This window comes from Enhydra lutris, unplaced genomic scaffold (assembly GCF_002288905.1).
Source record: "Enhydra lutris kenyoni isolate GAN:26980312 unplaced genomic scaffold, ASM228890v2 scaffoldscaffold17, whole genome shotgun sequence".
In the NCBI taxonomy this organism is placed as follows: Eukaryota; Metazoa; Chordata; class Mammalia; order Carnivora; family Mustelidae; genus Enhydra; species Enhydra lutris.
The window spans coordinates 39,322,127-39,339,791 of record NW_019154101.1 but is presented as its reverse complement, the minus strand read 5'-3'; the positions used below and the strand labels follow the sequence as shown (position 1 = coordinate 39,339,791).

Sequence of the window (17,665 nt, the reverse complement as noted above, 5' to 3'; positions counted from 1 at the left end):
AAAGAAAGAAAGAAAGAAAGAAAGAAAGAAAGAAAGAAAGAAAGAAAGAAAGAAAATCAGAAGCTGATTTACATATACACAGTCCTATATGTGCTTTAATTAGATTATTTTCATTGTGGGGATTAAAACTTCAATAAAATGAGGGTCTGGAATTTTGCCATTATTTTCTTCAAGCATGCTGTTCAGAGTTAAGACACAATATTAGTCATAGTAGGAGGCTGTTTATTTGTCCACTGTGCAATCAGCAGGCCTTCTTAAGTAGTGTCGGCTAATACCCTGAAAGAATTAGAATATGAACACAATTACACAACTGACTTAATTTGGGTTGGGACATTCTGAGCCATACTCTTTAGAAACCTCACATATGTAAGGAAACAAATTGCAATCTTAAAAAAATTTTAATTAAAAATAGTTAAAGCCAGGTTGTCGTGCTGACCTTTTATCCTCTTGGTTTTATTAAAATTATTTAATTGGATATTAATTTTTAAAGTTCATCATTTCTTTCCAACACATTGTGCTTGAGTAAATATGAAGATGGGTTAAGACTCAGTTTCTGTTCTCTAACTTAAAATTAGTGAGCATCAATACACACAGTAAGAAAACCGCAAAGGCAAAAGTGAAAGGGCTTGAAAAAAGTTAAAAACTAAATGCTTTATCTGCACAGAAGAGGAGGAAGATGATTTCTAATCTAGCCAATCCGTGATGGCTGCAAGGAAAAGCAGGTCTTAAGATATTCATAGAATGGCAGGGGTAAGGCCAAAGCAACCATAAGCAGAGAAAAGAGGATGGGGAAAGGCACAGAGGTAGAAAAGTGGGAGAATGTCCATCGTGTGTTAGTGTTTGGCTGGTAACAGAGACTAGGAAGGCGTCGGAGTGGGCTATGGCCCTGCCAGCTAGTTCCATGCCTTCTCTCTCCTTCTTTTCCTTCCTCCCTTCCCTCTTTCTTTTGTAAAGCAGGAACATCCTGCTAGTGGAATAGTGTGTTGAGAAGATGACTAACAGTACTGCATAGAAAGAAGATTGGGAATAGACTGAAGAAAGCAAGGAAGTTGGAATCCTTTCTCAACTGTTCCACCCGGCGTTATCAAAAGGCCCGAACTAGAAAATGACAGGGAGGAAAAGGAAGGTTGATCCAGGCTAGAGAAGCAATTTGAACGTAAAATCAAAAGAACAAAGAGACGAACCAGATGCTGGGCAGGGGAAAGTCAACCATGATTGAACTTTGGAGTCCGAGAGGGTCAGTGTGGATGGTAATAAGATTCTTCAAAATGAACCAAACGGGAAATACGTACATTGGAGAGAAAAAATGTGATCCCCATTTTAGACATATTTAACCTGGAGCAATAGACCACCTCCGAGTGGATTTGTCCACTTGAACCTGAGCTCAATTAGATGAAAAGGACCACAGATGCTAATTTAGTCTACTTTAATCAGGAATGACTGTTTTAGATGATCAAAAAGGAGACAAATGGGTGAGAGGAGAGGTGAGTGAGACCACTGCAGAATGACTTCATGCAGGGGGCAGAAGAAAGAAAGCAAGGCAGGGGCAGGCCAGGGAGAAGAGAGACCTCAGGGAAAGGGCAAGAGAGGTGAGATTCAGCTGGAGTGACCCATGCTCCCCTGGGAGGCAGCTAAACCCTCTGGAAAGACAGCAGGAGTATTGAAAGCTGAAGAAGAGGCAGCTGCATCTGCTTTTCCAGTCCCAAGTCAAAGTAAACGAGGACCTTATGCTTCTGCCGCTTCCCAGGATCTGACACCTTCCAGCAGCAGAGCTGATATTTATAAAGAGCACATGGTGTTTTTCTTTTACTCTAACTCCAGCTAGTTGTCTCATGACCTCATTCTTTGTTGGTGGTGCAAACCAGCCCTTAATTTCTCCTAGACTTTGACCCAAGGTATAGCAAACATGGGGCTAATTCCATTCACTATAATAGTATGTAGAAAGGGCCTTGTTGGCAGTGTGTGCAGTACAGCCTTCACCTTTGACCTTGACCTTACCTGCTTAAACTCTCACTGTGTTTCTGACTCATACCTGGGACCAAAGCAAGCAAAACAGCTCATTGTTCCTGCTTCCTCTCCTTTTGCCTCTGGATCTATGAGGTTTTACAAGCTGGAGACTTTCACACTAATTTATAACTAACCTCGAGGGTAGAAAGGGCGCAGTGATTTTTTTTTTTTTTTTTTTTAAGAACTACAACTGGAGTAATATATGTAATTCTGATATTCATCCTATGGCAAAAAAATAAATATAAAGTATTTGGACCACAGCATTTGTTTTGACACCAGCAAAAACAAAAAACAGACAACAAAAAAACCCATGCAAAATAGAAGTAAATGTTCACTTTAAACACGTAGCATATGTGAATTCAGCCCTACAAATTAGCAGAGGTGTAGTCCCAGAATTTAGAATTAGTTAGCCTGAACCTATACTTCTAACGACAATATATGCGCATCTTCTTTGTTGAGGGTAAAAGTGGTAGTAATATTTTTTTTTTAAAGATTTTGTTTATTTATTTGACAGACAAAGATCACAAGTAGGCAGAGAGGCAGGCAGAGAGAGAGAGGAGGAAGCAGGCTGCCCGCCGAGAAAGCAGAAAGCCCGATGTGGGGCTCGATCCCAGGACCCTGAGATCATGACCTGAGCCGAAGGCAGAGGCTTTAACCCACTGAGCCATCCAGGCGCCCCGGTAGTAATATTTCTATTCAATTTTTCACATTACACAAAACATATCAAATTATATAGCTCATATCAAAGATTTATTTTTAATCTGTCTTAAATACACTTTTTAGCCATTTCATCTCACACCAAGTAGTATAATCAGTTTATAGATTATTTAATCCCTTGAATTAAATAACCTGTGACCTGGAAATGTCAAAGAAATATTAAAGTCAATGAAAATATTTTTAAATACTCACCTTTGATAAAGGCAACATTAGCTTGCACATCTAGAGGCATTAGCAATAATGCTACTAGTTTCAACGTACACATCTGATTATGTTTTTAGGGAACAATGAAATACAAATTCATGAGTTTATAAACTTACATCTTTTTAAGGTAGCATCTACTTCTCTAATAATGTTACCAAAATAACTTTAGAGGGAACCATTTCTTCTCCAAAACTAAACAAATTAAAAATTGGGTGATCCTAAAAAAAAAAAAAAATAGATTTCACTGCCAGCGATGATTCTTAAACCACAAAAAATCTTAATAAATTTTTAAATGTACAGATTAGGTTTATTTTTTTTTTTTAAGATTTTATTTATTTGCCAGAGAGAAAGAGTACACACAAGCAGGCAGAGAGGCAGAGAGAGAAGCAGGCTCCCTGCCGAGCAAGGAGCCCGATACAGGACTCGGCCCCAGGACTCTGGGATCATGACCCGAGCTGAAGGCAGCGGTTTAACCAACTGAGCCACCCAGGCGTCCCAGATTAGGTTTATTTTAAAAAGAGAACCAACGGCATTCCCCAAGACAAATGTGGTACTTCTATCCTCATTAAGCAGAACTTTGGGGCTGAGATTTTTTATTTAAAGATACGCAACAGACATTTATATAATGCCCTAGTGTGTACCAAGGGTTACCCTGCGTTCTGGGGTATGTCCAACAGGCCGTCTTCCTTACTCTTGCAGTCTCACTCTGGTTCTGACCCAGAGGGTTTTTATGGCCAAGCAACCCCACCGGGGTTCCAGTTCAACTCAATTAAATTATACACATTTGTTAAACACACACTGTACCAGGCCCTGAGAGAATGCAGATAAGCCAGATAAACCAGGCAAGGCCTTCAGAAATTTGCCACTGAATTTTATTTACACTTTTCTCTTTCCGACAGGGTGGCATCATTTCCTGGACATCACAAGTATTACCACCGCAACTGAAGATCAGAAATTTGGCTTTTGTAGTCTTCGACAATAAAATTGTCTTACAGATCAGCTCTGCACCCATCTTTATAAATGTCTTTCATTACCATTGACAGTTCCCCTTTAAAAATATCCCTCACTGGGACACCTACGTGCCTTGGTCAGTTAAGTGTCTGCTTTGGGCTCAGATCATGATCTCAGGATCCTGGAATGGAGCCCCGTATGAACTCCCTCCTTGGCCAGGAATCTTCTTCTCCTTCTCCCTCTGCCCTTCCTCCCTGCTCAGGCTCTCTCACTCTCTCAAATAAATAAATAAAGTCTTTAAAAATAAAAAATAAATAAATAAAAATGTCCCTCACTAGTTGCTGGATGGAGGGTGGGTGGGTGAAAGGGATAACTGGGTGATGGGTACTAAGGCAGGCACTTGATGTAATGAGCACTAGGTGTTATATGCAACTGATAAATCGCTAAATTCTACCTCTGAAACTAATTTAAAAAAAAATGTCCCTCACTATCATTGAGAGTTCCCCTTTCAGAATGTCCCTCACTGCCATGGAGAGCTCTCCAAATCAGGCATTCCCCATTATCTCAGACCACCATTCATTTCTTGCTATTATGATTCTTAATCCAACATATAATCCATGCAGACAAGTGTCGAATTATTCCTCATAAATCATTATTTTAATATAGAAAAACATCCTTATGTGTTTTCCCTTATACTTCAAATCCCTTAATTAAGTTTAAATCCCTGAATCCGTCCCTCTCATTCTGCTGCATATTCATTTTAGATGCTTTAAGGGCCAGTCCATTCAGACACAGACACTCTATGCCAGCCATCTGGTTGGCTTTCTGTGCCATTTACAGGCCCATAGCCTGCACTGACCATCTTGCTAACTTGTGCCTTCTGAATTGGGGATTGGCTGGTAGAGGAGTGAGAACAGACCACCTCTGTTTGGAAGTGATCTTCCTCTCCTCTTCCCTATAGAGCCCTCATTGTAGGACTCTCATGATGTCTCTCATCTAATTCCATGCGAACATACGGCCTCTTGCATTATTTCCAACAAGTACCCCTGACCAATGTGGAATCACCGTATACCTCCTAGTTACTTCGGTGTGAATCTTAGGGGATATTTTTTCTTCCTAGATCACATATCCCCAGAGAGAAGGTACCATGTTTCACAATTCCTTGTCCTCTCAGACCTACATAGTGAGTTGGGCATGAGAAGTACTCACTGAACTCTTGAGAAATTGACATAAAGAAAAAGCTTTGCTCTAAGGAAGCTTCTGTCACAGGAAGTAACCTTTTAAATTTGTTAATTGACCTTAGTTGTTGGGGTCAATAGAGGTCATCTGGGAAATCACAAAACTCATTGTGAGCCCTGAGTTATTTTGTCCTCCATTGGCTCTCTTACCTTTGCCTTCCTCTGTGGAGCTATGATGACTGGACATGGTGCCGTAGGCACCTTCCCACTTTCTCATGGGGAATTTCTTTCCTGATCCCTGAAGGTGGAGGAACATATTATCTACCAACCACTATGGCATGTTTTCATTTAATCTGCTCTCCCTCTTGAACCTCTGATGACCAAGAACTCACTTAATTTAATCCTCATTAAGATATTTATTCTTCTATTTTATGTTGCTTTTATAACATTGATCACAATTAGTCCTGTTCTCAAATTTTCGTATGGACTGATACGTTGTTCTTTTTTGAGAAGTCTACAAAATATTTAGATGTGCATTTCAGTCAGTAAGGATAGATTACTGAGCATTATGAAATAGATTTCATTCTGTTTTGGAAAGAGGGTTAATGATATTTCATCATCATTAAGAATCTGGAAGGTTGCATAATCCTTGCTAGTTTAACAGATTATCTATTTGTTTGAGCTTGGTTTGAAGGTGCTATTGGAAGTAAAACAAAACTTTGTTTAGTATAAACACCAAATTGTGTCTCCACCTCAAACTGCCCATTACAGTTCCAAAGAGTTTGGTGTTTACAAATGTAAGCTTCAACATTTCTAATAACTGCTAATATTTAAGAGGCATACTTTCTTTTCTTTCTTTTAAGTTAGCCATGATAACACAAAGGCTTATATTCAGTACTTCCAAAACCCTTCTAATAGCATCTAACTTATGAAGGTGTATTTGCCATGCCTATCAGTTTTCAAATTGATTAAGTTAGACTGGTTTATAATTTTTAATTATCATTAGATATTTGATACTGAAAGTTATAATTTGTGACAGTTGTTATGACAGTTATTGCTCCTGAACACAGAATTTTTAAAAGATAACTTCTACTGGAAAAATGAATTAAATCAAAGTGTTAAATACTTAACTGTAACAAAATTCCCTCACCCATTTTGGACACAGTAGAGTTTTTTTTTTTTTTTTTTAATCTGATGAAGTCATGGAAGTTTAGAGCTAGAGGGGAAAATAAAGCAGAAAAGGGAGGACAGAAGATCTTGGATCTGGGGCAATTTTAATTAGGTGGTTCTTCATTTAAAGAAGAAAAACACTGAATGTCAGAATAGAAAAATGACACGTCCAATGTCACAGAAAATTTGTGCCAGAATGAACGCTATAACAGAAATTCCATCCTTCCTGAGACAGGAAAATAGACCAAATGATAGTAAGTGAATCTAATGTAAGGACTGACAACTCAATTCGCTGGCATAACATTGCTTGGTGATTCAAAGTCATACTGACATGTGAATTTGGTCAGAGCTGGACGTAGATGACTCTGCTTTCTCAGTTGTAAGTTCTCAGCTTTTGTACTTTGCCATCTCAGCAAAACAGATTAGAAAGAGAGGGAGAACCAGGCTTTAATCTAATTCAGAAGGAATGGAAACCAAGCTGGGTCACTAAACTATGAGCTCATTTAATCAACAAGTGGAAATGGTCAGTATTAGCCACCATGCTAGGCGAGAGCCAGACATGGTATTTGTCCTCATTAGGACAAATAATTTGAGGGAATAAAAGAGGTATGCTAGAGATTGCTATTTTCAAAGCTCTGAAGACCCTTTCTCTCCTTTCTATGTCTAGGACCATGTTAGAGTTGGTTGCATTTATTGGCTGTGTAACCATAAGGTACAGTAAAATGATGTAGAAGCCTTGATAGACTTTGTTCCCTAGGTCCCAGGCAGGTGACACCTTATCTTTTGATGATGACTTAGCCTGATATCTATGATTGAATTTCCAGAAAAATTTTGAAGGGAGACTTGATTTATAATAAACTTCACATTTTATTATATTATGTACAGCAAAATCTAATGAGTTGATTCTCAATAGTTTCTAGCAAAGCCTAGATTTTGTGTAACTATTTGCCTTTACGCTTGTATTTTCATAAATTGACATATACAGTTTTATTGATGCAATTCAACTCAAATATTTTCTGGAAGAAATAAACATGTTAAAAATAACACTATCATCTCAAAAAAGAAATGGGAACTGCTTGCAAGGAAAGAGTTAGAATCTTACCAGCAAGCACCTTGTCTCTCTCATGTGACAACCATCACTGGCCCAGGCCATGTACTATGATTTATGGTATCTGGTTTGGTCAGTTTCCCCCCCTCTCCCATGAGAGTTAACAATTTCATCTCTTTCAGGACATAAACTCTTTAAAGTCAAAGATTTTCCCCAAAACTCCTTGAGAGTTGTCAGCCATCAAAGTTCATTAATTATAACCATCATTGACTAAGGGTTTTTTTTTATATATATTCAAAAATTCCATTGCAACCCTGTTATAATCTCTTATTTAATTAGTCATTCACTCATTAAATAAGCATTTTTGAGTGTCTGCTATGTACAAGGCAAGAATCACTTGAAATACTAAGGAGTCAATAGTATATTAAAAAAAAAAAAGCTCTGCCCTTGTGGAACTTACATTCTATCAGGAAGATATATAAGTAAACATAATTTTTAAAAAGAAAAATATATAGGTATGTTAAATGAATAAAAATTTCAAGAAAGATAAAGCAACAAAATAGGGAAGGCAAGAAAATGGAGGCTCTGATTTTAAACCAGTTGGCCCAAGAAGCTGACACAAGAAAATGACACACACACAGAGACAGAGAGATTTGAACTCAGTGCTTAATGGTGATTCCCTAGCTTCTATAGGCCCTAAAGGTACACACCTAAAGGTGGTGAGGGAGAAAACCACATAAAAATCTGGGGAGAAGAGCTTTCCCACAGTAGAAACAGCAAGTGCAAAGATCCTGAGGTAGGAACAACACAGGTGTTCCAGGGAGTAGAGAGGAGACTAGTATGTGAACAAAGGAGTGGTAAAGTTAGAAAAGTAATAGGGGTCTGATCCTATAGGGCCTTGTAAGACTTGGACCTAGAAGAATGAAAATCCTTGGTAAATCTTAAAATGACCTGATTTATAAGATCTTGTTAAAATCACTTATATATGTAATATAGTATCTAAAATTTAAGTTAATAAAATGAATGGATTATCTGCCAGATAGCTGGAAGCCTGCTTAGGAGGGAAGACAGAACTGGAAACTAGAGAATCAGGAGCATGGGGATGTGTGTAGGAAAGGAGTCACATTAGTAACATGAACCATATATTTATATAGTTTTAACTTTTTTTTTTAAAGATTTTATTTATTTATTTATTTATTTGACAGAGAGAGAGATCACAAGTAGGTAGAGAGGCAGGCAGCGAGAGGGGGAAGCAGGCTCCCCTCTGAGCAGAGAGCCTGACAGGGGGCTGATCCTAGCACGGAAATCATGACCTGAGCCAAAGGCAGAGACCCAATCCACTGAGCCTCCCAGGCGTCCCTAGGTTTAACGTTTTAAAACCACTTTACTTCTGATGTCATCTGATAGAAGTTCTTTAGTTGTTGGATGGGGCCCATAGAAGCTAGGGAATCTCCATTAGCACTGAGTTCAAATCTCTCTGTCTCTCTGTGTGTGTGTGTCTCTGTCATTATTGGGGCCGGGAAGATGTGACCCTAACGGGACATCCTATTGAGTTACGCCTTTTTCGTCAGGCAGCTGGGCCCCAGGATGTACCTGGATGGGCTATGAAGGAGGGGAGGGGCGGGAAGAGTGGGAGGTTCACGGAGGGAAACCAAAAGTGCCACTGGGCACCTGAGGCAGAGAAACCAGGGGCTCTGGGAAGGGGGAGGGTGGAGGTAGGCATGAGGAAGGAATGGGAGCATGAATGTCCCAGAGAAGACAGAGGAACTGCGAGTAGGCCGGTCCCACTCCCGCCCTGGCACCTGCTGCAGAGAGCAGCCCCAGGACCAGGGTAGGCCAGGGCGGGACCGGCAGGCAGAGGTCCCTTACTCTTTAGATTTATCCGATCCGTGCGCCGAGTTGATACGATGCACCTCTTTCTTTTTGGTTTGTTTGGAGGCCATGGTAGAGGCAGACTCGGACCCGGGAAACAAGTGGCGACGGAGCTCTGAGCGAGTAGTGGCACCGGGGCCGCTCCGCGTCTGTGGTTGCCAAGGAGACGGCGGCTTCGCGGCCGCAGCAGAAGGGCGGGTCCCCTTCGGCTCTAGCGCAGCGGCTCTGGGGGCGGCGACCGGGGACGCTGGCGCGGCTAGCTCAGGTCTCCACCTCCAGGTGGCCTAAGGGTGGGGTGACTGAGGAGGAATCCGGGGGGCCTTGGCATGGATTTGACGTTAGGGGTGATGGGCAGCTCTTATCAACCGCAGCTCTATCAGGTCCGCTCTACCTGGCTTTGCTCTTTGGAACCATAGACATACTCTTCTCTTTTGGATTTTCAATTATTTGAAGACGGTTTATTATGCGATGTCGCCTCTCCCCTGGTCTTCTCTCCGCTGAGCAAGCTCTTTCAGTTGCGACTAAGGACACAATATGGACGCTCCGAATTGCTAATGGCTTGAAAAGGGCTGTCCAGGAGAATAGGGTGGGTGCAGGGGGATCCCTGTAGGGAAGACGAGATCATGACACCCTTAGTTGCTCAAGTTTAGCTAATAATGAATGAAGTCTGTGATGGAAAAGCCCAGTGTCTCCGTTGTTCATATAAAAGAATAAATCCTAGTCATAGAGTCGAGAGGCCCTTGATACACTCACTTGGGAAGGCACTGGAGGAGAAGAAACAGATCCAAGCAAACCAAGACCCATTAAGGCTCAAACCAAGACCCATTAAGGCTCAAACCTAATGCTCTGCCTATCCATAGTGGTATTTACCAGTTGCCTTTGGCAAGATTTTCCTTTTGAGCCTCATTTACTCATTTATAAACAGGAGATGCTAATATCTAACTCACGATTTTCTCCTGAAAAAAAAAAAAAAAAAAAGTATGTAAAATGCTTGGCACACGATGAACGCACGGCAAATAGGGGGCCCCTGCTTCAAGGAGCAGGCAGATGCCATGAATGAATGAAATCCAGCCATGTTTAGACTGGAAATGCTTTAAAACTTATTATAATAAAGCAAAATATTGTGTGGGCCAAAAACAACCTCACTATAGGGAGGTCTGGCCATGCACAGGCCTGAGGTTTAGAACCCCTATGAAGTTCCTTGGCAGCTCCCATGAGCCTAGAAATAATTAACTATCTTTAAATAATCCCCTTTAAATAATCTTGGGACTGAGCATTGCTCAGAGGCCCAATTCCGCAGGGGAAAACCAGCCTTCTATAAAGCAAATCTTTCAGCTCTTTTGACAAATGAATGCCCAGCCCTCTGCACTCAGCATAGCCTTTGCCTGGCACACTGTCCCAATCTTAATGTTTTGGGGCGTTACACAAATGACAATCGATTGGACAGCAACATCATTGTATTTCTATATGCAAGATAAATAACTTCAGAGTCTGTAGTGTTAATGTTGTGACTGAAGAAGTACCCTACAAACATCTCCTATATATGTGAAGACCAAAAAAGGCATCTTGAGGGCTCGGCCTCATTTATCCCAGGATTGAAACTTCCAGAGAACTCCTGAATGAAAAAACAGGACCAAACTTTGAGAAAATATTGTTGAATACCAGATCTTATCAAAGTAGTCAAATGCATACCCAGAAGCATATACAAAGACTATTGAGTATAAACAGCACAAGTTTAAGCAACCAACCCACGAACAGGTGAGTTTCACCTTGAACCAAGGTCATCCTTGAACTCATTGTTAAAGAACCTTAGAAAAGAAAAGTCTTAGAAATCAAATCCTCCTCGGCTCACCCATATGTTATAGATGAAAACCTCCAGACCAAGAGAAGTGTCTTGGCAAAAGTTTCACAGCTACTTGTGTAGTCTGGATTAGAAGCACTAAAGGGAGGAACACTGGTCTAGTGTTCTAGCCAAACATACCAGTACTCCCACTCAGAAACTGCTTTCTCTTCTATTAAGTTAGGACAAAAATAAGGGAGTTGACATAAGAATAAAATGAGATAATGAAAAAAAATTTTTTGAAAATATAAAGTCCTTAATTGATTCTTAGTCCAGTGTTCTTTCTCCTTTATTATGCTATGTATGCAGCACCCATAAACAGAATTTCTCTTCTTTCTGGAACTAAACGCTGGTCAGGCCATTATTCTAAGTGGCAAATATGCTCCCCTATAAGCCATAAAATGGTATTCCTATGTGTCAGTGCAAAAAAAGGACAATCGGCCCTACATGTATCTTTTAAGAAAAACATTTGTGTTCTGTACAGATGGTAATCATGGCCAATGCCGTTTTGAAATACCAGTAATATTTGTGATTTATTGCATTCCTTCTACATGCCTGACTTAGGGAGGGGTGCTAGCTCCTTAGGGCATGCATAGGCTTTAGAGGGAAACATGAATTTTAATGCTGACTCTTATTAGCTGAGTTACCTTGGGTAAGTTATTCATACCCTCTGGATTCCGTTCTCTTTGTGAAAAGGGAAAGATAATACTTAGCTCAAATGTTGTGTTTGGGGACATCATAAACACTCAAATAATGATAGCTAATATCATATTTCACAAGTAAAGAAGCTATAATGCAGAGAGGTAAAGAAGTTTGCGGGTACATGGGGCAGTGGGCAGAGCAGGCTGAGCCAAACTCCACACAGCCTTTGCTCTTGGCAGTATCCCAGGCTAACTAACCTTGTTGCAATCTTTCAGAGTCACAAATCCAGACGATTGCCCTGCAACTCAGCTCATGGATTTCTAAGTTCTCTGGCTGTTGAATAACTTCCAAAGGCTGAGAAACAGGACTTATCTGTTCTTAGAGCTACTACCCACAGTGCAGCCTCTCTCCGATCTATCCTAACTTTTTGAGGAAGAGTTTTTTTGACCTCAGGCAACAGGAACACTCCCGGGCTCCACAGGGAAGTCGTTAGAAACACTCACTTCCCCATGCCTGCAGAAACAGAACAGGCAGGGCTCTCTCTTTGGACTAGTTGGGGATCTGCTGAAATGCGGAAGTGAACTTTGGTAATCACTTCTCCACCCACCATTGGGAGCTCCAGATGACTGGAACTAGGAGGGGTCGGGCAAAGAGAGGGGCAGCATTCCTGTTTCTTAAAGCCTTAGTTCTGGGCGCCTTTAGACACTCGGTCCCGTGGCCAGAAACAGTTAACATCCATGGTGCTTTCAGCCCGTCTTTGCAGTCAGGTCAGGTATAAGTCCCCTAGAATTTAAGCAATCAGATGAGAAGGTGTAAATTCTACACGTTCTGCTTCTGATTCCGGTGACTTCACCTTTCAAATTTTGTCCTTCGAGTGCCATTCTTCTGTACAGTTGACTTCATTTTCCTTTATTTACCACAGAGCTTTATGTGTCCTAAAATTCTTATAATATTCTGCTTTCTTTTTATCCTTCCTTATGCCCTTATGCCCTGGCCCTTCTCACGTGCTAGCCTCCAAGGGCACGAGAGCAGGATCTGTTTGAGTTCTCACCAAATTTGGTTCAAAGTTGCAAACTCCTTCAACATCTCATCATCGGAGCTCACACCTACTGAGAACTCGCTGTCTGCTTGGCACTCTACAAAGCTCTTTTCCTGCATTAACTCACATAATTCATAGAAACAACCTAGGAATTTATTAATATTACAATCTCTTTTTTGTGTAAACAAGGAAACAGGCAGAAAGGGTAAGTTAAATTACTAAGTGTCAGGCAGGATTCTCACCATGCGGTCTAGCGCCGGACCAATGCTCTTTACAATCCCATTAATCTGCCTCAAACTCGGTATCACAGCCCTATGAGGTGTACAATCAGCCCATTTTATAGAGAAGAAATGTGAGCTTTTGGCCAAAGTCCAAAGCACAGAGGGAGTGGAGCCACAGTGTAAATGTGATCAGTCTGGTTTCAGAGTGCACACTATTACATCATGTTGTGTTGTATCGTATTGTATTTCTTTACTGTGGTAAGAACATTTAATACAAGATATTAACATATTTCTGAATGTACAATACGGTGTTGTTCATTGTAGACACAATGCTGTACGACAGATCCCTGGAACTTATTCATCTTGCAAAACTAAAACTTTATACTTGTGGTCGCTCTTCAGCCCTCTGCTACACCACCCCCTTCAGAGGGAGTATAGAGGAATGGTTACTCCAGGTCATGGAAAATATTAAAAATTGCAACTTAGATTCAGTCTTGTCCCCTAATGTTCTGCCTCTCCGGACCCCACTAGTTATGGAGGATTTGAACCTCGCAGATATGAAGCCAAATGTCCCTGCTCAAAATAGTCTCATTAGTCTGGGTAGATATTAACTTATAGTTTTAATTATCTTTGAGAGTAGGGATTCTTAACAAAAATGGGAGACTAAGGAATTAAGATATTTTCATGATAGTGGCCGAAAAACAATTTCCATTTGGACTAGTTGTTTAAATTTGAAGCAATAGTTTTCCAGGGTGTAATAAAACACTTCATGGGGTTGCATAGGAACCTGAAGTTGAACAATGATGCAGTCACCTCCCCTATGAGAGCCGGTTATGTCACTCAGCCCAAGGTCATGACTTCTCCTGGACAGCTGCCTGCATCTCATTAGTGCATGTAAGGGAGGGGATAAAACCTCCACAATCCCGAAAGTTTCTTCTCTTTCCAGAGCTCCCTTGCTACTGGTGGAGACTTTGGTCACAACGACACTGCACTCTATCCTCTGTCTCATCCTGCTTGCCTTCCATTTAGAGATGTTACCCAAAACACTCACTAGTAAACATCAACCATTCAAATCTCTGAGTGCAGGAGTTCGTTTCCTGAAAACTGACGCAGCGCTGTTGATCTCAGGCATGATTCTAGGAAGCGGACTCTCAAAGGAGAATTGGAAAAGTTTCTGTTCCCAAACAAAAGGCAGTAACAGGAACCGCATTTACCTTCTCGTGTGCAATAACTAACACACCGAATGAGATAGATGAAGACATTGGCAATGAAAGGCAGTGTTCCCCCAAGAGGTAGAAAACAAAAAAGACAGGCTGTGACATAGGGCAGGGAACACTGGCAGAGGCCGATGGGTGCCCCTGATTTGGAGAGACAGAGCTTGAATCCAGGGAAGCTTTGTGGTTAAAGTTTCCAACTCAGAGTATGTGGAAGAGTGAGCTATACAGAGAGGAGAAACTTGAGGGCAGGCCCTCAGTGTCTGTCTGAGTGCCAGTCTGCACAAGCACGTGAGAAAATGTCCTAAGGCCACAGTAAAATCATGGGAGACGATTACAAGGAGCAACCTTCTTTGAGTTCACATAGGGCCTATTCCCACCAGCGTGACTGGAGACACCTCATAATTCACAGGAAATGGGCCTTGGCATTTTGCCTCAGTAGGGATGAAAATTTCACTCTGTACTAATACTTCATTGTCGCATCTAACAAACCTTAGGAGCAGAACCTGAAATGATCACACTGTTTCCATGTAAGTTAACAGATTCCCTGAACAGATTTTAAGAATGTTCAGAGGTAGTAGTAAAGTAGCCAACACCCAACAGGTAGAATTCAAAAGTACTGGTACCCAATAAAGATTACCAGGCTTGAAAAGAAGCATGAAAATATGTCCTATTAAAAGGAGGAAAAGACCAACCAATTGAAAAGGAATGAGAAAAAAATGGATGATGGAATTAAGCAGGATATTAAAATAGTTATTATAACTGTGTTCCATGTGTTCAAGAAGCTAGCAGGAAAATTGAACATGTTAATTTCAGCTGAATAACATCTAAAACTGCAAATACAATGTTCATGTTGAAAAACTGTATATGGGATTGATGGCAGATTAGACACTGCAGAAGAGTGAATTAGTGAATTTGTGAATTAGTGAATTTGAAGACACAGCAATACAATCAATCCAAAATGAAACACAGAGGAAAAAGACAAGAAGAAGGAGGAAGAGGAGGAGGAAAGCATAGGGAGCTGTGAAACAACCTCAAAGAGACTAACACATGTGCAGTTAAAGTCCCTGAATGGTCAGGGAGGGTAGGCAGGTGGGTAAAGAAATACAGAAACCTTAAATAGAAAAATAACGATTGAAAATTTTCCAAATTTTGTCAAGTCCATAAATTCTAGGAACTCAATAAACCCAAAACCCAATAAACATGAAAACATCTATACCCAGAGACATCATGATCAGATTGATTAGAAACACAGTTAAAGGGAAGATTTTAATTTGGAAACTGGGAGCTGACCAGCCGGTAAGGAGGAGCCCATCACAGGTGACAGATGGAACATCAACAGCATGACATAAGTTTGACAGTAGCTGTGGTAAACTAGAACAGCGTGTTTGTGGAAGAAAATGCATCAACAGGTATTTCTCAGGCCTATGAGAGGTTCAGGAAATAGTTATCGGAAGAACTGAAAAACGGGAAGGCTGTTACCATTTTACAATATGAAATATAATTACAATATAATATAAATATTTTAATATATCCATCTATTAAACTGTCACCTATGATACTTCTAGGTCAATTTCAGTTAATTTAATTTTCCCCTCTTAATGGGGTCTGTTGTTCTCCTTATTTGCTACATTTTTTTATTAGTTACAAGACATTGTGAATTTTACCATATAGGATGCTGGCAGCATATACTATAATATTTGTTTCTTTTGTAACTTTAACTTAATTGTGTTTATCTCGAAGTTTAGTTTACTTGGAGATTTAACTTTATGCCTTGGGTATTTCTAAGTAAATCAATAAGATTTGGCTTCTGTTCCTGAAGGAATTGATCTTATGGAACAAACAGAAACCAGAACAAATACTTACAAAATGATGCAATGAGTTCAATGGGAAAGATGTGAGTCAGACACAAAGGAAGCCTCAAGTACAGCTATCCAAGAGGGTGTCCTCAGCATGGGTGACCAGTGACAAGCATCTAGTGAAAGTCGCTGACCCATGGGCATAGGCACAGAAGAGATAAATGGTGACAGTGAGAGTTACAATTCAGATCTGGGTCATGGAGCAGCCCTCGGCAACTTGCCGCAGCCCTAAGTTGTGGATGGTGAGAGGTGGTGCTTTGAGAGCCTCGGAAGAGTGAACAAGGTGATGAAAGGACACTTGTGCAGAGAAGGGCCACCAAGTTAATTTAAAGGACTGTGGACAGACAGCAGAGCATGAGTTTTTTAGTGGGTAGAGCTGATCTTCAACCAAACTCCACCACATACTAGAAGGCGTGCTATTTAGACTCTTTGAACCTCATTGTATTAGTCGCCCCCCCCCCCACCAAAGGTTATAAATGGATTATTGGGATGATTGATTGAGATTCATATGTTACAAACAACAAAACAAAGTTTAGCATCATCATTCTCCTATGAAGCACCATTATTTATCTCTGTGACAGTTCTAAAGCAGTGGCCAAAACTACAATTGCAAAGAAGGGACTGACAGAAATTTGTGTTAGGGTGACCTATGAGAACTTTAAACAACTTCAAAAATTTAGGGGAAGGTAAAAAATAAATTAGATTGAAGTATAATTTTAGAATATGAGAGTTTCAAGGGAAAAAGCAAGGTTTCCTGATTATAATAATGTATTTGCATAAAAAACCTCCACATTTTATACCTGAGGAAGAGAGTTAAAAGTCCTTCTCTCTTTCAATTTAATTTTAGTAATTTTTTTAAAGATTTGTTTTTTATTTGAGAGAGAAAGAGAGAGGAGAGAGAGCACAAGTGGGGGAAAAGGCAGAAGGAAAGGGAGAGATTCCTCAAGCAGACTTCCCTGCTGAGTGCAGAGCCCAATGCGAGGCTCGATCCCAGGGCCCTGAGATCATGACCTGAGCCAAAAATCAAGAACCGGATGCTTAGCTGAATGGGCCATGCAGGCACCCCTCTAGTAATTCTTTTTTCCTTTTTTTAAGATTTTACTTATTTATTTGACAGAGATGGAGCACAAGTAGGCAGAGAGGCAGGCAGAGAAAGAGGGAGAAGCAGGCTCCCCGCCAAGCAGGGAGTCCCACGCGGCTCAATCCTAGGACCCTGGGATCATGACCTCAGCTGAAGGCAGATGCTTAACAAACTGGGCTACCCAGGCGCACCGCCCTCCCCCCCCGCAAGTAATTCTTTACATTCATGAAGCTCATTCAGTTTTCCACACATTTATGTCTCATGTGTATTGTATGAATGCTATTTATACAAGAAAAGTTAACGTTTATAAATATATCATAGTGTTTAAAAATACAAACCTTTAAACTAATCAGAAGTTTGGTGCAGGGATAAAATACCTTTTTATTCTAAAAGTATTTATTTGGGGAGTGCCTGGGTGGCTCAGTCAAGTGTCTGCCTTTGGCTTGGGTCATGATCCTGGGGTCCTGGGATAGAGCCCTATGTCAGGTTCCCTGCTCTGCGGAGAGCCTGCCTCTCTTACTTCCCCTATTTGTGTTCCTACTCTTGCTGTCTCTCTCTCTGTCAAATAAATAAAGTGTTTAAATAAAAGTAAAAATAAAAGTACAACTTTGGAATCATACAA

At 40.6% G+C, this 17,665-nt stretch overlaps 1 protein-coding gene across 1 annotated transcript in view; it reads right to left on the bottom strand.

Annotated features, from left to right (window-relative positions):
• LOC111147682 (androglobin) overlaps window positions 1–9,296 on the bottom strand; it is a 164,093-nt gene extending 154,797 nt beyond the window's left edge. Inside the window, exon 1 of the mRNA XM_022503902.1 lies at window positions 9,145–9,296. Coding sequence (XP_022359610.1) covers window positions 9,145–9,218 — 74 coding nt within the window. The 5' untranslated portion in view covers window positions 9,219–9,296. The remainder of the gene's footprint in view (window positions 1–9,144) is intronic.
• Window positions 9,297–17,665: the final 8,369 nt, after the last annotated feature.